This window comes from Hypanus sabinus, chromosome 6 (assembly GCF_030144855.1).
Source record: "Hypanus sabinus isolate sHypSab1 chromosome 6, sHypSab1.hap1, whole genome shotgun sequence".
Classification (NCBI taxonomy): Eukaryota; Metazoa; Chordata; class Chondrichthyes; order Myliobatiformes; family Dasyatidae; genus Hypanus; species Hypanus sabinus.
In genome coordinates this window covers 178,001,639-178,028,336 of record NC_082711.1, presented here as the reverse complement: position 1 = coordinate 178,028,336, position 26,698 = coordinate 178,001,639, and the positions used below count along the sequence as shown (strand labels likewise).

The 26,698-nt window shown below is 45.8% G+C and overlaps 3 protein-coding genes across 8 annotated transcripts in view; 2 read left to right on the top strand and 1 right to left on the bottom strand.

The window, feature by feature from the left end:
• The window catches only part of LOC132396156 (bridge-like lipid transfer protein family member 2), a 110,074-nt gene extending 106,832 nt beyond the window's left edge, over positions 1 to 3,242 (top strand). For all 3 annotated transcript variants that reach the window (XM_059973691.1, XM_059973690.1, XM_059973689.1), the window contains exon 39: positions 397 to 3,242. In XM_059973691.1, the coding sequence (XP_059829674.1) occupies positions 397 to 588 (192 nt within the window). In that variant the 3' untranslated portion in view covers positions 589 to 3,242. The remainder of the gene's footprint in view (positions 1 to 396) is intronic.
• Positions 513 to 26,290, top strand: shpk (sedoheptulokinase). 3 transcript variants are annotated; one of them, XM_059973695.1, is made up of 8 exons: positions 513 to 625; positions 7,510 to 7,671; positions 10,424 to 10,562; positions 15,260 to 15,443; positions 18,093 to 18,245; positions 23,202 to 23,377; positions 24,375 to 24,575; positions 25,344 to 26,290. In XM_059973695.1, the coding sequence occupies exons 2-8, from the start codon at positions 7,516 to 7,518 to the stop codon at positions 25,736 to 25,738; spliced, it is 1,404 nt and encodes a 467-aa protein (XP_059829678.1). In that variant the 5' UTR covers positions 513 to 625; positions 7,510 to 7,515; the 3' UTR covers positions 25,739 to 26,290. The 3 variants fall into 3 exon arrangements, with proteins under 3 accessions (XP_059829678.1, XP_059829677.1, XP_059829676.1); XM_059973694.1 differs by lacking the exon at positions 513 to 625 and adding an exon at positions 6,234 to 6,392 and having other exon boundaries at positions 10,436 to 10,562; XM_059973693.1 differs by lacking the exon at positions 513 to 625 and adding an exon at positions 6,234 to 6,392.
• On the bottom strand, positions 3,211 to 6,008 carry emc6 (ER membrane protein complex subunit 6). Of its 2 annotated transcripts, XM_059973697.1 has the most exons (3): positions 5,746 to 6,008; positions 5,092 to 5,179; positions 3,211 to 3,836 (listed from the first exon to the last, which is right to left on the bottom strand). In XM_059973697.1, exon 3 carries the CDS (start codon positions 3,818 to 3,820, stop codon positions 3,488 to 3,490), a length of 333 nt encoding a protein of 110 aa, XP_059829680.1. In that variant the 5' UTR covers positions 3,821 to 3,836; positions 5,092 to 5,179; positions 5,746 to 6,008; the 3' UTR covers positions 3,211 to 3,487. The 2 variants fall into 2 exon arrangements, with proteins under 2 accessions (XP_059829680.1, XP_059829679.1); XM_059973696.1 differs by lacking the exon at positions 5,092 to 5,179 and having other exon boundaries at positions 5,746 to 6,003.
• Positions 26,291 to 26,698: the final 408 nt, after the last annotated feature.

Here is a 26,698-nt window from a genome sequence, read left to right as displayed (position 1 = left end):
TTGTGGAACCTGTCAACACAACCAGGGGCTGGAGCTGGCCAATTGTTTCTCAAGCTTTTCTGCTATCTTGGTGCCAGAATGTGTGGTGAACACTTGTGGGCTGCCCCCAGCTCATCCTTGGGTACCATCACCATTTTTACTCTATTGCTTTTGGGTAAGGCAACTGAAGTAATTTGCTGCATTCCAGGTGTGGCTTCACCAGCACCCACTATAATGGCAACGAAACCGCCACGTTTGATAATTCTTACATCCCTGAAACTGGGCTGAATAGCCACATTTCTGGGCTGTAAGTATTCACAAATATTAAGAAAGCAGCAATGTGTGTTAATTCAGCCACTGAGTCTGTCTCGGGTATCATTTAATGTATGGCTCCTTCACTCCCCACCCCACGCCCAGGTGATAAAGGAGAAACTGCGACTGAAACCAGCCTCCGGACTGGAGGCACGGGGCCGGACGGCAGAGCCAAAGCCAGACGGAAATCCTCAGCAGCAGGAAGAGGATGAGAAGGCACGCCTGCTGATTGGCTCCAAGCTCATTTCTGGTGACAAATCCTCTGGAAAAAAGTCACTCTTTGGGAAGCGGAAGTGAAGAGGGAGACACATCCTCACACTCCACACGGTGTACGGTGGGTCAGGGAATCAATGTTGGATGTTTCACAGCCCTTCACCCTTCCTCCCCCACCATCCCCATTACTTCCAGTGCTGTAAAATTGTGTAAAGAGAAAACTTATTACAGAAGTTTAAAAAGTAAACTGTGATGTAATTAATATTTACACTAAAAGTTGCACTGTTTTGTAGTAACTGTAAAATTTGTAATTTACTGATCTTTGTCTTTGAACTATAATTGTGATTTGAAAAGCAATGGACTTTGTGTACAGTCTGCCCCCAATTACCAAAAAAAAATTCCAGAAACTTTAGCTAAATTTTTATGAAAGATGTCCTGCTGTGGTTCTTGGAGTTTGAACTGATTAATACAGTGGCATATCCCTGTCTATGTGTAGGGCTAGTCCCTAGTTTCTGCAGCTGTTTCATTCTGAGCAACACACTCAAAATGCTGGAGGAACTCAGCAAGCCAGGCAGCATCTATGGAGGGGAATAAATAGTTGATATCAGGACCTGCTGAGTCTCAATTCAAACTGTTGACTGCTTGTTCCCCTTCACCGCCTGATTTGCCGAGTTCCTCCAGCATCTTGTGTGTTTTGCTCAAGGTTTACAGCGTCTGCAGAATCTCCTGTGTTTGTTTAGTTCTGAGGCCTGTTTATGGAGGGTGTCTGGGTGATGTATGTTGGTGTTATTTTCTCCTGGGTGATCTGGTTGTTTTGATTGGTCCCTGTTTATAGATGCTCCACAGTTCACATGTTTTCATAGACTGGTGTTCCAGCTCTCGTTAAACTTTTCAAAGTCACTTGCTGAGGATCCTTCTGGAGTTGGTCCTATGTGGTTGGTTTATATTTGAGTCTCTAGGGATTGCATTCCGAATTGTGCTGATCCCTCTTTATGAGGAAGCTCTCTTGCAGCAGTCAACCCATGACCGGATGCAGCCTCGGACACTGCCATTATCAACCAGAATAAAGGCTGCTCCTTCGACAGCCACGTAGCAAATTAAACTCCATTTCTGATCCCATCTCCATGAGCACACAGAAATCCAGGAGGGCAGCCAGTCAATTCCTACTTGAAGTCTTTAAAATCGTACAGAGAAACATTTAAGTTTATTTGAAATTGGCTAAGACTTTTGCTTTCAGTCTTACTGGGTGTAGAAGGCAGTTTAATATTTTGTTCCCTCTCTTTTGGCCTCAAGTTTACAAATAAAAGTGGGGACTGCTAATCAGAGACCAGAATCTGCCAACCCCCTCCTCCCTCTCTCCCTGTTAGCTTATCTCCATTGAGTACCTGACCTGGACAGCTTTGGTACACCTCACCTACACACACTGCAGTGTGTTCTGATGCTGAGGAATACACAAGCTACCTTTGACAAAATCAACATGTTGCTTTTAAAAGAATTGATTTGTTTTTAATGCAGGTGCTGATGTCAATAACAGGTTCATGAAAAAAATATGCTTACTAAAAAAATCACCACAAAACCAAGGAATAAAGTTGTTTTGTAACAATTTATTGTGGATGATTTTGCTGATTAGTTTGCTGAACATCATTGTGGTATCTACCATCTTAACGAGTCTCACTGCTCCATGGCCAGAGTGGTCTCTGATCTAACTTCTGAAAGGCAAGATATCTGAGCAAGTTCTATTTAAATAATAATTGGTAAAGAATAAAAGTGGTACATTACTGCTGCTGCCTCACAGTTCCCCTGATTTGGGTTCAATCCTGCCCTCTGGTGCTGTCTGTGAAGAGTTGGCATGTTTCCCCAGGTTTTCCAGCTTCCTCTCACATCCCACTGTAAGTTATCCCTCAGCAGAATAGAAAGGGTTGATCAGAAATCAGGGGTGGGCAGTAAATACTGGCAAAGCCCCAGTCCTGCAGCCTCACAAACAGGGTGGACGATGAGAGTTCAGTGAGAGATGGAACAGTGCAACTCTCAACAGAACTTTCACAGGAGGTAGGCTTTATTCAGAGCTTAAACAAAAATTAAAACTAAACCAGGCGGATGGTGGTTTATTCTTGCAAGCAGGCTCTGTGCCTGCAAACACAGATTAAGACAATGTTACTAACAAATTCAAGCATCCACTGGTTCCCATTAAACAGTTGTCTTATTAACGATAAACCACTTCCTAACAGTAGTGACAAACATGTTTAATTGTAAATCTTTAATTCTCAGATTAAACCATCCTGTGACAGTGAAACATGAAAAATGTGCCAACAGTAATCAACATCTTCCCAGCTGCCATTCTCTGAAAGAGGTGGATCCACAAATCTCTGTTACATTCCCTCAACAGAACCACCATTCCCACCACTGCCCCCTCCCCATGAACAATTGTCTCCATGGGAGCACATCAGCCTCAGTGTAGGATCCCTGGCAGCTGTGGGGGTCAGGTCTCTCACACACACTGAGGAGGACCCACACTGCACCTTCTACCCATCTAAACAGGACCCCCTCACCCTGTATCACAGCTCCAAAAGCAGAACTGTGCAAAGAGGACAGTGCTGGGAGTGGGCAGTATGTGAGGAAACTCCCTCTGAATGATAAACAGTTTTCACAGTGATAGTAAAGGACAAAATCTTCCAACCATGCCCCCCCTCACTCAATTTCTAGACATTGGGGGGGGGGGGGGAAGAGAAGAGAAACAAGCTCCAAACACCTTAGCTGATAATTTCACAAACCCCTCAGTCACTTTTCCAGGGGCAGATATTTTTCAACATGTGAGAACCATACAAACTGTAAAAAAACAAATCTCAAATGGAACCTGGTGCGAAATGGTGAAAGTGTCGGTGAGGGTGGCAACCCTGTGGCAAGTTTACGCTGAGATCAGTGAAGGCGAATGAACGAGAGTGTGAAAGAGAGTCCCGGCTGCTGGTGAGGGCGAGGCCCACCCTCAGTACACGTGCACCATGCCATACAGGAAGGTCCAAAAGAGAATGTAGGTGAAGAGGCCGCCAACCAGGCCCCCAGTGAAGAGGGGACGACGCGACTTGAAGTACTTGCTCCAGTGGCGACCCGCTTTGACAATCAGCAGCACCGACAACAGGAAGGACGCCATAAAATAAAATACAAAACCCATGAGGGCCGTCAGCCCCAGGATCCCGGCCGTGGCTCCCGACAGCGCAGACACGGATGTGCGGCAATAGTCCAGGATGGCAGCATTCCCTCGAACGGCCAGCTCACTGATAAACTGCGGCCCTTCCCGTTTAAGGCCCACAGATGCCATTGGAAACTTGGGAATTCTGCAGGGTGAGAGCAGATGAGAATGAGAGGAGCAAGAAGACAAGCTAATTCAGTAAAACATTTCAGGACAGCAACAGAGCCATCACACTAATTCACAGTAAATCTATTATCAAAGTCACCATATACTATCTTCAGGTTCATTTTCTTGCAAATGTTTACAGGAAACTAAAGAAAAGTAATTTATGAAAACAATACGCAAGCAAAGACTGACAAGCAACAACGTGCAAAAGACAACTTGTGCTAAGAAAATAAATAATACTGAGGACGAGTTGTAGAGTCCAGAGGTTGTGGAATCAGTTCACGGTTGAGGCAAGTGGAATTATCTACACCGTTTCAGGACAGTGAGGAGTAATAACTGTTCTGAGCCTGGTGGTGTGGGACCCAAGGCTCCTGTACCACCTCCTCAATGGTCGTAGCAACAAGGGAACATGGCCACTTACTGCATCAGAACAAACTGTGAAAGGTCTGGTCAAGTTTAAGGAAGAAGAGGGGCTGTATTGTTTAAAATAAAAGCTCCAAATGCAGGAAGCAAAACACAAAGGTCTCTTTCTGGTTGGCAAGATGGAGCGAGTGGTGAATCACAGGGATCAGCACTGAAGATGTGGTTTCTTCATTTGCTGATGACAGAAATAGATGAGATGATCAGTGAAATGAATACAACCAGGCAATTTCACCATTCTTGGCAGGAAAAGTTTTAAAAAGACATGTCACCTAAAAGTGAGTCTGAAGAGCTTGGAGGAGTGGAGGCATCTGTGTCCTAGTTTGTGATTCACAAAAGGCTAGACTGCACGTACTAGTTATTGCAAGGGAAATTGGAAAGTTACACTTAAGTTAGGTAGGGTACCGGAGAAGCCAATCCTGGAATACTGTAGCTAAAGGAAGAATGTTTATGTGTTAGAAGTGGTTAATGAGATTGGAGCCTGCAATGGGCAGATTGTAGCATGAGAAAGTCATTCAACATTTATTGTCATTCAACTGTGCACATGTAAACAGCTAAAGAATGTTCCTCAGGGAACAAGGTGCAAATCAGTGTATGTATATTACATCCAGTGCATAAAATAACAGCTGATAAAAATATTCTGTAAATGTACAGGTTAGCAAAGTAATATACATCATATAGTTAAAGATACAATGATATAGTGCTCCTGGTGCAATTACAGCAGTGGTGGTGGCATGAGCTTGTATCCACTGGAGTGCAGAAGAATGTGTGGGAAAAGATGTTTAAAGGGTTGAATAGGACGGAATTTCCCTCACCTTGTGGCTTTAGGGGAACCTGAGACCAGGACGAATCCTCTTCCCTCGGGGAATGGTGAGCCTTTAGTACTCTCTTCCCCTCAGAATACTTTTAAGATGGAGACAAAAAGCTTAATGAACCAAACTCGACAACAGGAATAGTAGTTGAGGCAGGCACATTAGCAACAGTTAAAAACGATCTAATGAAAAGGAGGGCCAAATGGAAGCGGATGGGTATGGATAATGGAGCAGCATGGACGAGTTGGGCTGAAAGGCCTGTTTCTATGCTGCGGTTAAAAATTGTGTATAATTTGTTTAAATTAAATCGTGAATGCACTTGTCTGATGCCATGTGTCCGTGACGCCGCTTTTCTTGGCATGCGGATTTGTGCAGACGGCAATGAACTTGACAACCAGAATGAAACAGTTCAAATATCAAATCACAGGGCGGGGTCAGTGACGTCTAACTCCCCCATTGGCTACCCTACACGCCCATTCACGCTTGACGCCCCCTGCCGGTCAGGATAATTGCCCGCACCCCACCAACGGGTCCTCGTACACTGAGGTGTCCGTGCCAGTGCCAAGCCTCTAAGCTTTGGCGCGGTTATTGCAGCGAACCGGCGCTTCGCCGCTCTGACCCCACACCAGCGAGGAGGGAGAAACACCCAGCACTTACCAGCCCGGGACTGAGTCCACACGAATGGTGAGCAGTGCTTCGGATCCAACGGCGGTGCTTCGGATCCAACAAATTCCAGTTAGCCTGTCACCGCCGCCATTACCCGCTCAGCTCCGCCTCTTGACCTTTTACCCTGTCGTGCTCTCTCTCACACACAGAAAATTTCCACAAATGATCCACCTCAGGGATCCATAGTGAAGTCGGAACCAGCAGGCGGCATCGACAGGAAAACCGGTCCGCCGACTTAAAACTCCATGGACTGAAGCCCCGCCCACTGCAGGCGAAGGCACGGTCACGCTCTGAACTGACCAGCTGAAGCTCCACCCAGTTCATGACGCACAGAACATTACCCCGCCCACTACTTATGTACCTGTAGCCCCGCCCACTGCAGGCGAAGGCACGAAGTCACGCTCTGAACTGACCAGCTGAAGCTCCACCCAGTTCATGACGCACAGAACATTACCCCGCCCACTACTTATGTACCTGTAGCCCCGCCCACTGCAGGCGAAGGCACGAAGTCACGCTCTGAACTGACCAGCTGAAGCTCCACCCAGTTCATGACGCACAGAACATTACCCCGCCCACTACCCGGGCAAAGTCCCGCTGGGCCTGTTTCCGCTGTCTCCAGCAGAATTCCGACAGATGCGGTAAATACAAACGGCTCGACAGTGGAGGGAAACCCGCCGTCAGACTGGTTAAACGAGTGGTGATGGGAACGCCAGACGGCTGAGTATTATGTTCGAGGCGGGATGTCGCTGATTGTCAACCAACAATCGCCCCGCCCTCAATGCAGCAATCCGGGGCCGCTGATTGCCCCCGGACCAATTATTTACAAGATATCTTACATCCGTGACCAGTGAATTCGTTGCAAACGTAGCCTTTCGGCCCGTTGTAACAATGCTAGTTCTGTAACAGCAATCCTCCCGGACTCTCCCTTGAGATTCATAGCTTTTAATTGAACCTATTTCACACTTTACAGCTCACATCAACTTACCTTGCAGTTATAAGGTCATTAAATACAGGAGCAGAATTGGGCCAGTCAGTCAGGTTTATTATCACGGACATATGTCGTGAAATTTGTTGTTTTGCGGCTGCATTACTGTACAATACATAAAATATACTATATAATAAATACAAATATGTAGTGCAAAAAGAGAAGATAGTGAGTCCATTCAGAAATCTGAAGGCAAAGTGGGAAGAGGCTGTTGAGCGTGTGTCTTCAGGTTCTGTACCCCCTCCTCGATGGCAGTAATGAGAAGGCTTGTCCTGGGTGATGGGTGTCCTTTTTGAGGCATGGTCATTTGAAGATGTCCTTGATGGTGGGCAAATTCATTAGGAGTGTACTATTGATTAGTTAGTTGTTGTCTGTTTGTTAAACCAGAGCATCTTGCATCCTTGTTTCTTTGAGTGGTGGGTGTATGTGTGGAACACCCTGCCAGGGCTGATGGTGAAGGCAGATTCATTAGGGGCATTTAAGATGCTCTTGGATAAGTACATGGAAGATAGAGAAATGGAGGGCTATGTCGGAGGGAAGGGTTAGAGCAATTTTAAATCAAAGGGTTTAAGGGTTGGCACAACATGGTGGGGTGAAGGACCTGTAATCTGTAGTTCTCACTATTGGACACTGAACTAAATACGTAGTCTGCTTAGTAACATGTTTGTTTGATAAAACCCTCAATGGAAACATACAAAACTGTAATCTCCTTCCTCTGCTGAGCCATGGTAACACTGATCTGAGTCAGACATTCTTGTTTCATCCTACAGCTGAAAATGAGTGTGCACGGTCTTGGCCCTTGGTATGTGCTGGGCGTGGACATTGGGACCACTTCCGTGAAGGTGGTGCTGTTGGAAGCTGAGAGCCACGCTGTAGTTGACAGTCAGACTCAGGAAACCAGAGCAGCGCTCAGCAGCCCTGAGGGGCAGCAGGTAAACGTCATTTTCTTTCTGCATGTAGACTTACTAGAACTAAACTTTATTCAGTCAGTGAATTAGAGTTACTTAATAAGTTTATCAATCTAAGGACCACTATTTTGAATCGACATTCTATCCCCATTCCGACATGTCAGTCCTTGGCTTCTTCTACTGCCATGATGAGGCCACCCTCAGCGTGGAGGAGCAACATCTCGTGTTCTGTCTAGGTAGCCTCCAAACTTACAGCATGAACATTGATTTCCCCCCTCCCTCTTCGCATCTATTTCCTACTTTGGGCTTTTACCTGCCTATCACCTCCCCCCCAGTGCCCCTCCTCCTTCCTTTTCTTCCATGATCCACTCTCCACTCCTATCAGATTTCTCCTTCTTCATTCCTTTACCTTTTCCTCCTAACACCTCCCAGCTTTTTACTTCATTCCTCTTCCCCCATCCATCCACCCACCCACCTTCACTCCTCACCTGGTCTCACCTGTCATGTGCCAGCTTGTAACCCTTCCCCTCACCCCACTTCTTATTCTGGCTTTTTCCCCTTCCTTTCCAGTCCTGCCAAAGGGTTTCAGACTGAAACGTCGACTGTTCATTCCTCTCCATAGATGCTGCCTGGCCTACTGAGTCCTCCAGCATTTTGTGCATGTTGCTCATAACCTGAAGGTGTTTGGAAGAAAGTATGGAGGATGCAGGAGGTAGATTTTTTTTTTTACAGAGCAGTGGATGCATTGGGGGACGGTGTGGAGGTACACCTCTGCCAAAGGAGGAGTAATGTGGTCTTTCTCTCCACTCGCCAGCAGGTCATCTTTGGGCAAGGTGTAGCCCCTGCATTGCCCCTGGATCAGGGTCAGGTGAAGCCATGGGAGCAAGGGGTGGATGGTCGTATGAGCAGCCAGTGCAGATCACAAGTCCTGATTATGTGATCACTGACACCAGGCGGACAATCTCTGAAGAGTATTGATAATGGCTGGGGTCACCCGTCTTGTAAAGATACTGCCCAGAAGAAGGCAATGGCAAACTACTTTTGCAGAAAAGTTTGCCAACAACAATCATGGCTATGAGACCATAATTGCCCATGTCATATCACACAGCACATAATGACGATGATGGGGAGGGGGTGCATGGAATGCAGTGCCATGGGAGGCAGAAATATTAAAGATATTTTAAAAACTCTTGGGCACATGGATGAATAAAAATTGAAGGGCTGTGTGGGAGGGAAGGGTCAGATTGATCTTGGGGTAGGCCATTAGACATTGGAAACCTCTGGCTAAAAAAATTACTCTTCATGGACGTCCTTCTATTCAGAGGCTGTGCCCTCTGGTCCTAGACTTCCCCACTATAGGAAGCAACCTGTCCACATCAACTCTACTGTGGCTTTTTAATATCCAATAGATTTTAATTGGATCCCTCCCTCATTCTCCTAAACTCCAGTGAGTACAGGCCCAGAGCCATCAAATGCACCTAATATGTAAACCCTTTCATTTCCTGGAACATTCTTGTAAACTTCCTTTGAACCCTTTGCAATGCCAACACAACTTTTCTTAGATAAGGGGTCCAAAGCTGCTCACGGTACTCCCAGTGTGGTCTGGCCAATGCATTATAAAGCCTCAGCATGACATGGTTAGAATAGGTTAGAGGGCCAGCACAACATTGTGGGCCGAAGGGTCCTGTGCTGTACTGTTCAAAGTTCTAAAAGATGGTTCCTGATAAATTTGAAGAATCATGCATCTTAAAACAGCTTTTACAGTCTCAGAATGTTTTCTGTGGAGCAAGTATTTGCAAGTAAACAGTAACAAAGCAGAATAAAGTGTAACAACTAACAAAAAAATGCAGCACAGGCAACTGATAAAGTGCAAATGATAACAAGGTAGAGTGTGAACACAGAGTCCATCTTATCATACAAGTGTCTGGTCACAGTGGAGTGGAAGCTGTCCTCGAGCCTGGTGGCACAAGCTTCCAGGTTCTTGTATCTTCTGCCCGACGGGAGAGGTGAGAAGAGAGAATGTCTGGGTGTGTGGGTCTTTGATTATGCTGACTGCTTTACTGAAACTGTGGGAAGTGTAGACAGTCTACAGAGAGGAGGCTGCACTCAGTACAGACTAAATAAAGATTTTTACATCTACATTACGTCCTCCTGACCTACATACTCGATCTGTGACCAGTGAAGGCAAACACACAGTGAACATCTTCACTGTATCTACTGTGTTGCCACTTTCAGGGAGCTGCAGACCTTCAGCCCGAGACCCCACTGTACATCAGTGCTGCTCAGGGTTCTGCGATTAACTGTACATTTTCCCCTGACATTACAACACCTCACACTTGAACTCTATCCGCTAACCTTCTGCCCAAATCTCCAGCTGATCTGTATCCCACTGTCTTCTTTGAACACTTTTCTTCATTATTCACAATTGTCACATCAATCTGCAGTCTTACTAAATCAGACAGTCCATGTATTGTCCGTCATTTATGTATATCACAAACAACAGGGGTCTGTGCAGAACACCACTGGTCATAGACCGCCAGCCAGAATAACCCCTCTGTCTTCTGTGGGAAAACCAGCTCTGAATCTAGTCTAGCAAATCGCCGTGGATTCCACGCATTGAGTTTACCGAGTCAGCCTTTCATAAACGTACTAAGCTAATCACAGGTCAAACATTATGAGAAAATGAAGGACAGAACTCAGGGAGAGTGAGAGATAAAGAGGGAGGGGGAGAGAGTGATAAAGTGTGGCAACTGCTTCATCCCAATTGCCGTTCCAGGCTCGGGAGCAGGATGTCGGTAAGATCGTGTCTGCCCTTCACTGCTGTGTCATGGCACTGCCCAGAGAACGTCTCGGCAGAGTGGCAAGGATCGGAGTCTCCGGACAGATGCACGGAGTTGTGCTGTGGAACGAAGAAGGTAACTCCAGAAGGCAGCGGAATGAACCTGCCCGTGCTCACAGAGGTTTAGAATGGAGGGAGATCACAGTTCGGAGCCCAGTTAAACTCAGTCTTCAGTTTGTTCTGCACACAACTGAAATCATCCATCTTATCCTTTTATAACAGAATCTTATTCTTTGTATCAATTTGGAAGCTTCAGAGAGGGTGCAGAGGAGATTTACCAAGATGCTGCCTGGATTAGAGAGTATGTTTTATGAGTGAATTAGGGCTTTTTTCTTTGAAGAGAAGGAGAATGAGAGGCGACTTGAACAAGTATACAAGATGATGAGAAGCACAGCGAAGACTTTTCCCAGGGCCCAAATGGCTAATACAAGGGGGCATAATTTTAAGGTGGTCGTGTTATATTTTGTAACTCTACTTATGACGCAGTGGCATGATAATGTATGCAATTCACATACTTTAACAAATAACCCGTAATGCATTATATAAGCAACAAAGAATGCTTCATCAAACAATATATTTACAATATTACTGAAGTATTAAAGGCACTACACACTCCCTACATAGTTATAAACTCCAACTTAATATAAAATTCATCCCAACTCAAATACATAGCAAATTGCTCTCTAGTCATCTTACATAAGTATACATACACACAGTTTACTGTATAATACAATGATGATACAGACATCTGCAGCATAGTAAATTTTAAATTGTCCCATTCAGGCCTGAAGATTTATCACTGTGGAGGATTTCTAACTTTTGTGGGATACCATCTTTCCTGAAAAGGGGGGATGGTGTGGCTGGGGGTTCACTCTGTTTGAATGGTCAGTCTTATGGCTGTGATACAATCTCATGTTCTGGGACCTCCTCGATGGTGGTTGTAGGAGATGCCTGGGACAGCTCTGGACACCTTTCTTCTGGCATCCCAAATCCTGCATGGCAAGCTGTTTAATCTGCTGATCTATCCTAGGCCACCAGACAAACCTTTGAGCCAAAGCTTTCATTTTGACCATGCCTAGATGACCAGCGTGGAGCTCCTCCAGCACTTTATCTCTCAGCTTGTATGGTACAGCAACTCTCAATCCCACATGAGCCAACCCCTATCAAGGGCAAGTTCATCCAGGCACTGGTAAAACTGGGGAACTGGAATTTCTGCTGCACGTTCAGCCATTCTTGGTGGCCACGTAGACCTGAGACAGCATGGTTTCCCTTTGGATCACCTCTACTGTAATAAGGATACTTTCGATTTGCATTAGGGAGGATACATCGAGAAGAGTCCTCTTTTGTAAATTTTTCAGGTATTTCCTTTTCCAAGAATACAATCCATCAGGATTTCCATGATTAGTTGTTCGCTTGAGTTTGATCTGGCAACTGTGCCCTCCAGAAGACACTATTGATTGATTGAAAATGGACACAAATGGTTGAAGATCAGTAATGAGGGTAAACTTACTTCAGAAGGTCTGATCACCTGGCTGTACTTCTACTCCCTGAGTACAGGCAGAGACTGAAGACTGCAGCACCAGTAGTGAGGACCAAGAAAGTATGGACAAGGGAAGCACAGGAGCGCCTACAGGACTGTTTTGAATTGATGGACTGAACTGTATTCAGGATTCATCTTCAAACCTGGATAAGTATGCTGCAGTTGTTCCAAACGAGGTTGGAGGTGACATCAGATGCACGGCAACTCTGGCAGGATTTGTAGGACATGACTTCCTACAAAGTGAAGCCCAATAGCATGAATGGCAGCGATGTTTCACTACCGGGTGAGCTCAGCGCCTTCTTTGAAAGGGAGAATATAACTACAGCTGTTAAGATCCCTGCTGTAGCTGGTGACCCTGTGGTCTCTGTCTCGGAGGCTGATACTAGGCTGTATCCTCATAAGACAGCAGGCCACAATAGGGTACCTGGTAAGGCTCTGAAAACTTGTGCCAACCAACTGGTGGGAGCATTCAATCTCTCACTGCTACTGTCAGAAGTTCCCACTTGCTTCAAAAAGGCAACAATTATACCAGTGCCTAAGAAGAATAACGTGAGCTGTCTTAATGACCATCACCTGGTAGCACTCACATCTACAGTGATGAAATGCTTTGTGAGGTTGGTTATGACTGGACTGAACTCCTGCCTCAGCAAGGACCTGGACCCACTGCAGTTTGCTTATCGCCATAATAGGTCAGTGGCAGACACAATCTCAGTGGCTCTCCACACGGCTTTAGACCACCTGGACAACACAAACACCGATGTCAGGATGTTGTTCATCAACTATTCTCAGCACTTAATACCATCATTCCCACAGTACTGACTGCTAAGTTACAGAACCTGGACCCCTGTATCTCACTCTGCAATTGGATCCTCAACTTCATAACCAGAAGACCACAATCTGTGCGGATTGGTGATAACATCTCCTCGTTGACAATCAACACTGGTGCATCTCAGTGCTTAGCCCACTGCTCTACTGTCAATATAGACAAGACTGTGTGGCTAGGCATACAGTAGCTCAAATACCATCTATAAATTTGCTGACAATACAACCTTTGTTAGCAAAATCTCAGGTGATGATGAGAGGGCGTACAGGAGTGAGATATACCAGCTAGTTGAGCAGTGTCACAGTGACAACCTGGCACTCAACGTCAGTAAGACGAAAGAGCTGATTGTGGACTTCAGGAAGGGTAAAATGAAGGAACACATAACAATCCTCATAGAGGGATCAGAAGTGGAGAGAGTGAGCAGCTTCAAGTTCCTGGGTGTCAATGTCTCTGAGGATCTAAACTGATCCCAACATATCGATGCAGTTATAAAGAAGACAAGGTAGCGGCTATACTTCATTAGGAGTTTGAAGAGATCTGGTTTGTCAACTAAAACACTCGAAAACTTCTATAGATGTACCATGGAGAACTACAGCACAGGACCAAAAGAAGCTACAGAAAGTTGTAAAATTAGTCAGCTTCATCTTAGTCTCTGTAGCAGGTTTAATATGTCATGAAATTTGTTGTCTTTGCAATAGAGAGAGAAAAAACTGAATTGCTATAAGTACATGTTAAATAGTTAAATAAGTTGTGCAAAAATAGAAATAAAAAGTAGTGTGGTAGAGTTCATGGGTTCAGTGTCCATTCAGAAATCAGATGGCAGAGGGGAAGAAGCTGTTTCTGGATCACTGAGTATGAGCCTTCAGGCTTCTGTACCTGCTTCCCGAGAGTGCTTTGAGAGGCTGGTGTTGAAGTATATCAGCTCCTGTCTGAATGGTGACTTGGATTCACTTCAATTCATCTACCGAAGGAACAGATCTACAGCAGATACAATCTCATTGGCTCTTCACATGACCACAGAACGTGTGGACAGCAAAGATGCACACATCAGGATGCTCTTTATCGATTACAGCTTGGCATTTAATACAATCATCCTCTCAAGACTAATCAGTAAACTCTAAGATCTGGGCCTCAATATCACTCTTGCAATTGGATCCTGGATATCCTCATTTGCAGACCCCAGTGAGTTAGGATTGCAAAAACTTCCTCCACAATCTCTATCAACACAGGAGCACTTTACGGGGCTGTGTGGCTGAGCACAGCTCCAACACCATGTACAAGTTTGCTGATGAGACCACTGTTGTGGTGATCACTGGTGATGAATCAGCACACAGGAGGGAGACTGAGTGGTGTAGTAACAACCTCTTACTCAATGTCAGTAAGACCATGGAACTGATTGTAGACTTCAGGAGAGGAAAACCAGAGGTCCGTGAGCCAGAAATCATCAGAGGATTTAATTCCTGGGTGTCACTCTCTCAGAGGATCTGTCCTGGACCCATCATATAATTATAATTGTGAAGAAAGCACAACAATGCCTCTACCTCCTCAGGTGTCTGTGGAGATTTGGCATGTCATCAAAAACCTCGGCAAATGTCTATAAGATGTGTGGTGGAAAGTGTGCTGACTGGCTGCTTTACAGCCTGGTACGGAAACACCAATGTCTTTGGATGGAAATCCTACAAAAGGTAGTGGATTTGGCCCAGTACATCAACAGGTAAAACACTCCCAACCACTGAGCACATCTACATGAAATGCTGCCGTAGAAAAGCAGCATCCATCATCAAAGGTCCTCACCACTCAAGCCATGCTCTGTTCTCACTGTTGCCGTCAAGTAGAAAGCAAAGGGGCCTTAGGACTCACAGCACCAGGTTCAAGAACAGTTGCTAACTTTCAACCATCAGGCTCTTGAACAAAAGGGGATAGCTACATTCATTTAAGGACTCTTTTATCTTGTTAATTCATGCTCTCATTGTTTATTGCTATTTATTTATGTCTGCATTTGCACAGTTTGGTTACAGTTTACAGTTCCTGATGTTTACAGTTACTGTTCTACAGATTTGCAAAGTTTGCCCGAAGAGAAATAGCCTCAAGTTATATGTGGTGATGTGTATGTACTCTGACAATAAATTTCACTTTGATGGTAGCAACGAGAACAAGGCATGATCTGGGTGAGGGGGTCCTGAATGATGGATGATGCTTTTTAGAGGCCTCACTCCTTGAAGATGTTCTGGATCGCTCTCCACCACATACCTGTAGCAATTTGCTGGAGCGTTTGGTGACATACTGACCCTCACCAAACCCCTGTTCATCTTGGGGTTTGTTGCCTGGTCTGAGATCCCAGAATCACTGCTATCTACTTTACCCTGTCTAAATCACTGCATCAAATGGCTGTTCGATCTACTCTTTACAGGATGCAAGTGGCAGGAGGTTGAAGCCGGCTTCACCTTCCAGCCTGGGGAGACGAGTCACCTGGTCACATGGCAAGATGGTCGGTGTCACAACGATTTTCTCGCCTCACTCCCGCAGCCCGACTCCCACCTCACCCTCGCCTCTGGCTTCGGCTGTGCCACCCTTTTCTGGTACACGAGAAACAGGTAGATGGCTCTGCACTTTCTCTCAGGCACAATCAAGATTTACCAGCTTTTCTAAAGCATAAAGGTTTTTGTTCCTGAAATCCAGGTCAGTGTAAAGAGAGAGAGAATTGCATTTATAAAGTGACTTCACCATCTCAAACTTCCCAGACTGTTTCTCGAGTTCAGTTGTCATTCAACCATACACGTGAATACCGCCAAATTGCAAAACACAATACCAGCAGTCACACACAGCACATATAGGCCATAAGATGTCGGAGAAGAATTAGGCCATTTGGCCCATCAAGTCTGCTCCGCCATTCAATCATGGCTGATCCTTCTTTCCCCTCCTCAGCCCCACTCCCCGACCTTCTCCCCGTAACCTTTGATGCAATGGCCAATCAAGAACCTATCGATCTCCGCCTTAAATACACCCATCGACTTAGCCTCCGCGGCTGCCTGTGGTAACAAACTCCACAAATTCACCACCCTCTGGCTAAAGAAATTTCTCCGCATCTGTTTTAAATGGATGCCCCCCTATCCTGAGGCTGTGCCCTCTTGTCCAAGACTTCCCCTGCCATGGGAAACGTCCTTTCCACATCTACTCAATCTAAGCTTTTCAACATTCTTCTAAATTTCAGCATTTGCCTTCCTCACCACTGACTCTACCTGCAAGTTAAACTACAGGATGTTCTGCACAAGGACTCCCAAGTCCCCTTGCATCTCCGATTTTTGGACTTTCTCCCCATTTAGAAAATAGTCTACACATTTATTTCTTCTACTAAAGTGCTTGACCATGCATTTGCAAACTTGGCAACAAAGCCATCTATTCCATCATCTAAATCATTCATATACAGCATAAAAAGAAGCTGTCCCAACATAGACCCCTGCAGAACACCACTAGTCAACCAGAAATGATCCTTTTATTCCCACTTGCTGCCTCCTACCAATCAGCCAATGCTCTAACCATGCCAGTAACTTTCCTGTAATATGGGTTCTTAACTTGGTAAGCAGCCTCATGTGTGGCACCTTGTCAAAGGCCTTCTGAAAATCCAAATGTACAACATCCACTACATCCCCTTTATCTATCCTACTTGTAATCTTCACAAAGAATTGTAACAGGTTCATCAGGCAAGATTTTCCAAGAAGGAAACCATGCTGACTGTGTCACCAAGTACTTCATAACCTCATCCTTAACAATTGACTCTAATGTCTTCCCAACCACTGAGGTCAGGCTAACTGGTCTATAATTTCCTTTCTGCTGCCTCCTTCCTTTCTTAAAGAGTGATATTTGCAATTTCCCATTCCTTCAGAACCATGCCAAAGTCCAGTGATTTTTGAAAGATCATTACTAATACCTCCACAATTGCTACCACTACCTCTTTCAGAACCTTAGGGTGCAGTTCATCTGGTCTGGGTGACATATATACCTTTAGGTCTTTCAGCTTTTTGAACACCTTCTCCCTTGGAATAGTAACTGCGCTCACTTCTCTTCCCACACACCCTTCAACACCTGGCACGCTGCTAGTTTCTTCCACAGTGAAGACTGATGCAAAATACTCACTTAGTTCACCTGCCATCTCCTTGTACCCCGTTATTATTTCTCCGACCTCATTTTCTTGTGGCTCTATGTCAACTTTCATCTTTCTTTTATTTTTTATATGCTTGAAGAGGCTTTTTCTATCCACCTTGATATTGTTTGCCAGCTTGCTTTCATATTTCATCTTTTTCCTCCTAATGTTTCTTTTAGTTGTTTTCTGTAGGTTTTTAAAAGCTTCCAAATCCTCTAGCTTCCTGCTAACTTTTTGCTTTGTTGTATGTCCCCTCTTTTGCTTTTATATTAGCTTTGACTGCCCTTGTCTGCTACTGTTTTTGTACTATTTTGCCACTTGAGTATTTGTTTTTGGGATACATCTGTCCTGTGCCTTCTTCATTTTTCCCAGAAACTCAATCCATTGCTGCTCTGCTGTCATCCCTGCCAGCATCTCCTTCCAAGTTACTTCAGCCAACTCCTCTCTCACACCACTGTAATTTCCCTTATTCCACTGAAATACTGCTACATCAGACTTTACTTTCTCCCTATCAACTTTCAAGTTGAACTGAATCATATTGTGATCACAGCTCCTAAGAGTTCCTAATCGCCTCCAGTTCATTATGTAACACCCAATCCAGTATAGCTGATCCCCTAGTAGGCTCAATGACAAACTGCTCTAAAAGTGCAAGACTGCAAAATCTTCCTGGAATAAATTTTTATTATTTTATTTAGAGATACAACATGGAACAGGCCCTTCCAGCCCTACAAACTGCACCACCTAGCAACCCCCGATTTAACACTAGCCTAACCATGGGACAATTAACAATGACCGATTAACCTACCAACAGGTGCATCTTTGGACTGTGGGAGGAAACCCATGTGGCCATGGGGCACAGACTCCCTACAGCTGAACACCGAACTCCGACTGCCCGAGCTGTAATAGTGTCATGTTGACCGTGGTGCCTAAGGTGGTGATAATCTGAGATGAACATCTTCTCCATCAGCAACACTGTCAAACTTAATGCCCGAAAGAAGTTTCAAAACTCTGTAGAAGTCGGGGACTATTTCTGCAATTTACTTTCAACATGAAGGCACTTTTTAAGTTGTCTGAAATGTAATCTCGTTACCTTGCTTTCCAGACACCAGTTTCTGCAGAACTTTACTGCAGCAGGGACCATCCAAGACTACGTTGTTGCTGCCCTGTGTGGGCTCAGGAAACCTCTGATGTCTGCCCAGAATGCTGCCAGCTGGGGGTATTTTAATACCAGATGTGGCACTTGGAATCTGCAAATGTGAGTCTGCACCAGAAAAGCTAACGTCAAACAATGTCACACAATTTCTGATGGAACCACATTCCCCATAGTCAGCAGTTAGAAGTGGGTCACACAGTTTGTGTTTGAATCATCTTGTTTGGCCTGACACTGGAGTGAGAGAAGATTCGACAGAGGCTTACAAAATGATGAGGGGTACAGACAGAGTCATGGCAAGCCGGCTTTTTCCACTGGGCTTGAGTGAGACTACAACTAGGGGTTAGGGGTTAAGGGTGAAAAGTGAAATATCTAAGGGGAACCTGAGGGGAAACTTCTTCACTCAGACGATGGTGAGTGTGTGGAACGAGCTGCCAGCAGAAATTGTGGATTCGGGTTCAATTTCAACATTTAATTGAGGTTTGGAAAAGAATATGGACAGGGGAATACATGGGTTATGGTCCAGGTCCTGGTCCTGATGGGATGAGGCAGAATAACAGTACAGAATGGACCATTTGAATCCGGGAGCAAGTTACAGCTTGTGATTCAGCTGGGAGCTCAGAGAATTCGACCGTGTAGGTAGGATTTAAGCCTACCTGGTCAATACCTGTGGAGGAGGGGGAACTGCGCAGACGCGAGTGACGTCAGCGTCGAGCGCGCACTTTAAAAGGCAGGACTTCTTGTCAGAGCGGGCAGCGGAGTCCGTGGAAGCAGAGTCCTGGGCTTTGGCTAAGTGGGCTGCAGAGTAAGGGGACTTCGGTAAGCTTGTGTGATTGCTCGCTGAGGGGAAGAAGGTAAGGTCGCTAGCTGCTTTTTAGACATTCTATTAATCCAGTTCAGGTATGGGAGAGACAGTCAGAGCAGTGGTGTGCTCCGTATGCAGTATGTGGGAGGTCAGGGTCAACACAGTTGTCCCTGATGACCACACCTGCAAAAGGTGCGTCCAGCTGCAGCTCCTATCAGACCGAGTTAGGGAATTGGAGCAGGAGCTGGATGAACTACGGATCATTTGGGAGGTGGAGGCAGAGATAGATAGGAGTTATCAGGAGGTAGTCACACCAAAAAACCAAGAAGTAGGCAGATGGGTGACGGTCCAGAGAGGCAGGGGGAGCAGGCAGAGAGAGCAGAGCACCCCTGCGGCCATTCCCATTAACAATAAGTATACCGTACTGGATACTGTTGATGGGGATGACCTACCAGGAATGAGTTGTAGTGGTCCTGCCTCTGGCACAGAGGTTGAACCCTCAACAAGAAAGGGAAGGAGGGAAGAGAAGAGAGCGATAGCTTTAGGGGACTCTATAGTTAGGGGGGCAGATAGGAGATTTTGTGGGGCAGATCGGGAGTCTCGGATGGTATGTTGCCTCCCTGGTGCCAGGGTCCGGGACATCTCAGATCGGGTGCAGGCTATTCTTAAGAGTGAGGGCATGAACCCAGATGTAGTGGTCCATGTAGGGACCAATGATGTAGGTAAGGTGAGTGAGGGGGTCCTGCTTAGAGAGTTCAGGGAGTTAGGAGTGAAGCTGAAAGGCAGGACCTCCAGGGTGACAATCTCGGGATTGCTACCTGTGCCACGTGCAAGTGAGGCGAAGAATAGAATGATTATGCACATTAATACGAGGCTGAGAGCATGGTGCAGGAAGGAAGGGTTCAGGTTTTTGGGTAATTGGTCTTTGTTCCAGGGACATTGGGATCTGTTTCGAAGGGATGGTCTACATCTGAACCGGAGGGGTACTAACATTCTTGCAGGAGTACTTGCCAGTGCTGCTCGGGGAGGTTTAAACTAGATGTGCAGGGGGCAGGGATCCAGATCCAGAGGGTTGGTCAGAAGGTGCATGGGGTTAAATGTGTACAAGGTTTGGGTGATCTTGAGAAGGTCATCAAAATTCAGGGTGCAATTTGCCCGATGGAAGTTCAAGGAGCTGGGTTAGGTACAGTAGACAGTGTTTTAAGCAAAGAGAGGAGGAATGGGCTAAGAATTCTATACTTGAATGCGCGTAGTGTCAGAAATAAGACAGATGAGCTTGAAGCTCAGATGAAAATGGGGAACTACGATATTGTTGGGATAACGGAGACATGGCTGCAAGGGGATCAGGCCTGGGAATTGAGTGTACCAGGGTATACGTGCTATCGTAGAGACAGAAATATGGGAAGAGGGGGTGGTGTGGCCCTGTTGGTGAGGAATGAGATTCAGTCCTTAGCAAGAGGTGACTTGGGAACAGGGGAAGTAGAGTCTGTGTGGATTGAGCTGAGGAACAGTAAGGGTAAAAAGACCCTAATGGGTGTTGTGTACAGGCCCCCAAACAGTAGCGTGGATATTGGGTACAAGTTGATTAGGGAGTTAACATTGGCATGTGCTAAAGGTAATGCAGTCGTTATGGGAGATTTCAACATGCAGGTGGACTGGGAGAATCAGGTAGGTGCTGGACCCCAGGATAGGGAGTTTGTGGAGTGCCTAAGGGATGTATTTTTGGAACAGCTTGTGCTTGAGCCAACCAGGAACGAGGCTATTTTGGACTTGGTGATGTGTAATGCACAGGAATTGATAAGTGATCTTGAAGTAAAGGAGCCATTAGGAAGTAGTGATCATAACATGATAAGTTTTTATCTACAATTTGAGAGGGATAAGGGCAGATCAGAGGTGTCAGTGTTGCAATTAAATAAAGGAGACTACGGAGCCATGAGGGAAGAGCTGGCCAAAGTTAAATGGGCGGATGCCCTGGCAGGAAAGACAGTGGATCAGCAGTGGCAGATATTCTTGGGCATAATACAAAAGATGCAAATGCAGTTCATTCCAATGAGAAGGAAGGATTCAAAGAGGGGGAAGGGGCCACAGTGGTTGACAAAGGAAGTCAGAGATTGTATAGCATTAAAGAAAAAGAAGTATGACAGGGCTAAGATGAGTGGGAATACAGATGATTGGGAAAGTTTTAAGGAACAGCAGATCTTAACTAAAAAAGCAATACGGAGAGAAAAAATCAGGTATGAGCTCAGTCTAGCCAGGAATATAAAAGGGGATAGCAAAAGCTTTTTTAGCTATGTGAAGAGAAAGAAGATAGTAAAGAACAATGCTGGCCCCTTGAAGAATGAATTGGGAGAAATTGTTATGGGAAACAGGGAAATGGCAACAAAATTTAATGCATACTTTAGATCTGTCTTCACCAGGGAGGACACAAGCAATCTCCCAGATGTATGGATGGGCCAGGGTCATAAGATATCAGAGGAATTGAGACAGATTGACATTAGGAAAGAAACTGTGATGAGTAGACTGGTAGGACTGAAGGCTAATAAATCCCCGGGTCCAGATGGTCTGCATCCGAGGGTTCTAAAAGAGGTGGCTCAGGAAATTGCGGATGCATTGGTAATCATTTTCCAATGTTCCTTAGATTCAGGATCAGTTCCTGAAGATTGGAGAGTGGCTAATGTTGTCCCACTTTTCAAGAAGGGAGGGAAGGAGAAAACTGAGAACTATCGCCCTGTTAGCCTAACGTCAGTCGTGGGGAAGATGCTTGAGTCCATTATTAAGGATGAAATAGTGGCACATCTAGATGGCAGAAATAGGATTAGGCCGAGCCAGCATGGATTTACCAAGGGCAAATCATGCTTGACTAATCTGTTGGAGTTTTTTGAGGGTGTAACAAGGATGTTAGACGAGGGTAAGTCAGTAGATGTTGTGTACCTAGATTTTCAGAAGGCATTCGATAAGGTGCCACATAGGAGATTGGTGAGTAAAATCAGAGCTCATGGCATTGGGGGCAGGGTTTCAACATGGATAGAAAACTGGTTGGCAGATAGAAAGCAAAGGGTAGCAGTGAATGGGTGTTTCTCAGACTGGCTGGAAGTGACTAGTGGGGTACCACAGGGCTCTGTATTGGGACCACAGCTCTTTACGATTTATGTCAATGATTTAGATGAGGGCATTGAAAACTATATCAGCAAGTTTGCTGACGATACTAAACTGGGTGGCAGTGTGACATGCGAAGAGGACGTTAGGAGAATACAGGGAGACTTGGATAGGCTGAGTGAGTGGGCAGATACTTGGCAGATGTCATTCAATGTGAATAAATGTGAAGTTATCCACTTTGGAAGCTGGAACAAGAGGGCAGAGTATTGTCTGAACGGTGTCGAGTTAGGTAAGGGAGAAATGCAAAGAGACCTAGGAGTCCTAGTTCACCAGTCAATGAAGGTGAATGAGCAAGTGCAACAGGCAGTGAAGAGGGCAAATGGAATGTTGGCCTTTGTTACAAGGGGAATTGAATACAAGAGCAAGGATGTTCTTTTGCATTTGTACAGGGCCCTGGTGAGACCACACCTGGAATATTGTGTACAGTTTTGGTCTCCAGGTTTAAGGAAGGACATTCTGGCAATTGAGGAAGTGCAGCGTAGATTCACTAGGTTGATTCCTGGGATGGCAGGGCTGTCTTACGCAGAGAGATTGGAGAGATTGGGCTTGTACACCCTGGAATTGAGGAGATTGAGAGGGGATCTGATTGAAACGTTTAAGATAATTAAAGGATTTGATAGGATTGAGGCAGGAAATATGTTCCAGATGTTGGGAGAGTCCAGTACCAGAGGGCATGGATTGAGAATAAGAGGTCAGTTATTTAAAACAGAGTTGAGGAAGAGCTTCTTCTCCCAGAGAGTTGTGGAGGTGTGGAATGCACTGCCTCGGAAGACGGTGGAGGCCAATTCTCTGGATGCTTTCAAGAAGGAGCTGGATAGATATCTGATGGATAGGGGAATCAAGGGATATCGGGACAAGGCAGGGACTGGGTGTTGATAGTGAATGATCAGCCATGATCTCAGAATGGCGGTGCAGACTCGAGGGGCCGAATGGTCTACTTCTGCACCTATTGTCTATTGTCTATAGATGGGCTGAAGGGTGCTCTATGAATAATGGTAAAAACTTTGAGCATTAGAATTAACCTATTCCGGGTCCAGCCCAGCTTGGACACGGGATAAAGCACTCAAGAACACAGCTATTTTCATTCCTTCGTCTTGCAGATTGACAGAGTCAGGATTCCCCACACGTTTGCTACCGGACATCATGGAATCGGGTTCAGTGGCTGGAAAGACCATTTGTGAATGGTGCTGTGTGCCGGAGGGAACGGACGTTGGTGTGGCCCTGGGCGATTTACAATGCTCCGTATACTGCTGCATGGCCAACAAGACTGATGCTGGTAGGAGTACAGGAAAGGGCTTAACTTCACTTCATTGAGCTAGTGCATCTTGCTTGGCCTTCTGTTCAGACACATGGAGCCTACTGTCTGAACACAGTGGACAAGGGCAGTCAAAGACAGCATAAAAGCAAAGGATGGGTATGGCATACAATAGAGTAAAATTAGATGGAAACTATTTGATTGGAAAGCTTTGAAAAACCAACAGAAGGCAAATAAAAAAGCAATAAGGAGAGAAAAGATGAAATATGAAAGTAAGCTAGCCAATAATATAAAAGAGGATACCAAAAGTTGTTTTCAGACACATAAAGAGTAAAAGGAAGACAGGAGTGGATATTGAAACACTAGAAAATGATACTAGAGAGGTAGTAATGGGGGATAAAGAAATGGCAAATGAACTGAGTAAGTATTTTCATCATTTAAGAGAAATTTGGATAGGTACCTGAATGGGAGGGCTATAGTCCAGATGCAGGTCAATGGGATTAGGCAGACTAGATGGGCTGAACGGCCTGATTCTGTACTGTAGAGCTCTGTGACTCTATTTTGCATCAGTCTTCACTGTGGAAGCAGTGTGCCAGAAATTCAACAGTGTCAGGGCCCGAAGTGAGTGTCATTGCTACGAATAAGGAGAAGGTGCCTGAGACGTCTGGAGATGGATAAGTCACCTGGAGCAGACGGACTACACCCCAGGGTTCCAAAGGAGGTATCTGAAGGGATTCTGGAGGCATTGGTAATGATCTTTCAAGATTCAATGGATTCTTGCATGGTTCTGGAAGGCTGGAAAATTGCAAATGTCATTCCACTCTTTAAGAGGGGAGGGAGGCAGAAGAAAGATTATCTGCCAGATAGCCTGACCTCAGTGGTAGGAACGTGTTGTCTCCATTGGTTTGGACAAGGTTTCAGAGTACTTGGATTCACGTGTGTCTCCCTGTTCTCCGAGTGTATTCAGGAGATGGTTGTCTCTAAGCAGCCACTGATTAACATCTCCCTTCATTTCCAGTTTTGAACATCAGCACATCTGCCCAGCTGTGCTTTGCCCTGCCACCCAACTTCCAGCCACCAGACTGTCCCAACACCACCAGCAGTGTCGCGTATTTCCCATACCTGGACGGGATGTACCTGGCTGTAGCAGCAGCGCTCAACGGTGGGAATGTCCTGTCCTCTTTTGTCAGCATGTTGAAACAGTGGATGCAGGAATTTGGTAAGACAGCACTGCGTGCTCGAAGGAATAAACAAAACCTGACAGATCACCGTCACCGTCCTTGCCACCATTCTCCCCTTCAAACACTTCCTTCCTGTTTCTCCATTCATCTGCGTCCCCACCCCTCTCCCCGATTAACCGTAATCTAATCACTGGCAATTTACAATGACCAACTACTGGGGGAGGAAACCAGAGCAGCCAGAGGAAACCCATGTGGTCACTGGGGGACGGTACAGACACTCCCCATAGAATGGCACCAGAACTGAACTGGAACACTCTGACCTGTAACAGCTTCGAGCTAACTGCTATGCTCCCATGGCACTCAGCAGAGATGTTTAATGCCTTTGTTCTATGAACATCAGTCAGATTGGATTAATTTGTGCATCTGTCCATGGCTCCAGATAGATAACGATGAATTTTATTTGTCACATGTTCACCAAAACACTCAATGAAACGTGTTGTTTTCACAACTCACACAGTCCAAGGATGTGCTGGGGCAGCCTGCAAGTGTCTCTACACTTCCATTGCCAACATAGCATGGCCACAACTCACCAACTCTAACTGGTACGTCTTTGGACTGTGGGAGGAAACTGGAGCACCCGGAGGAAACCCACATGGTCATGGGGAGAACGTACAAACTCCTTACAGTCATCGAACCCAGATCATTGGTGCTGTAATACCGTTATACTAACCGACGCTAGTGTGCCACCAGTGTTCACTTCTTCTCGACGAGTTCAAGGCTGACTGGTCTTATCTTGGCCCCCACAGGTCTGGATGTCCCTGATCCCACCATCTACTCCCAGGCAATAAACTCAGCGTTAAGCGTCGCCCACACTGACCTCGTGGTGGAGGCCACCGTGTTTGGAGAGAGGCACTTGCCGGGCCGGCTGGGCTGCGTCACCAACATCTCCCCTTGCAACCTCTCGCTGGGCCACGTGATCAGAGCGCTGTGCCGCGGCGTGGTGAACAACCTGCACTCCATGCTGCCCGTCCAGTGGCTGGCTGAGTCTGGTGTGCGCAGGATCGTGGGCAGTGGCAGTGCGCTGGCCAGGAATCCGGTCCTGAAGCAGGAGCTGGAGAAGATCTTCACGCTGCCCATTGTGTACAGGGAGATGGCCGACTCTGCGGTCGGCGTTGCCATGGTGATGCTTGACCGGGTGTAGTTGGTTCCTTGTTCAGTGGGAACGTGCTTCTGAACCTGCTGATGGAGGAGAGGTTTCACAGGGGTTATGTCCAAACATCAAACTCAGCTGCCATCACCCACCTTGCACATCTGGGTATAAATGGCCACCAAGAGTTACCAGATATCAGGTACCAACCCAGACCCTCTTTCCTGGGTCCTTCATGTGGTTTAAGACTATGAGACATCAAGTTTACTTCCACCTTTCCATCATGGCTGATTTATTATCCCTCTCAGCCCTATTCTCCTGCCTTCCCTTGTAACCTTTGATACCCCGATTAATCAAGAATCTATCAACCTCTGCTTTAAATACACCCAATGACTTGGCTGCCACGGCTGTCTTTGGCAATGAATTCCATAGATTCACTACCCTCTAGCTAAAGAAATTCCTCCTCATCTCTGTTAATCCCCATATTTCTACTTTGAGCCATAAACAGGGACCACAGAAACAATCTACAAGATATTCTTCGTTATTTAATTGTCCGTGTAAGGAAAAACATTATTTGCTACTTAACAAATAAAAAAGTGCCGGAGATGTATTGTTGTCAAATGTACTGAAATTTCAATCAGTTTTCGGGGGCAGCGGTCAACCAAGGCAGGGATACACAAGGTGAGATCTGTAAGATATTCAGTTTTATTTAGCGTGCTGTGTGCACTCCCCACACTCACAGTTAATGTTCCCTCTGCCCAGGACTGAGAGTGATAGAATGCTACAGCCCTATACAGACCCTTCAGCCCACAGTGCTGTGCTGACCTTTTAACCTACTCTAAAATCAATCTGACCTTTCCCTCCCATAGAAATCTCCATTTTTCTTTCATCAATGTGCTTCCTAAACACCCCTAATGTATCTGCCTCTACCATCAGCCCTGGCAGGGTGTTCCACATATCCACCACTCACCGTGTAAAAACCTACCTCTGACATTCCCCCCCCCCCCCCCATAC

Coding starts and splice junctions, on each gene's coding strand:
- emc6 (XM_059973697.1), bottom strand. CDS start 3,820: ATGGCATCTGTGGGCCTTAAACGGGAAGGGCCGCAGTTTATCAGTGAG.
- shpk (XM_059973693.1), top strand. CDS start 6,303: ATGACGCACAGAACATTACCCCGCCCACTACCCGGGCAAAGTCCCGCT. Junction 7,672..10,423: donor GCAGCCCTGAGGGGCAGCAG/GTAAACGTCATT, acceptor TTGCCGTTCCAG/GCTCGGGAGCAGGATGTCGG. Junction 24,576..25,343: donor ACAGTGGATGCAGGAATTTG/GTAAGACAGCAC, acceptor TGGCCCCCACAG/GTCTGGATGTCCCTGATCCC.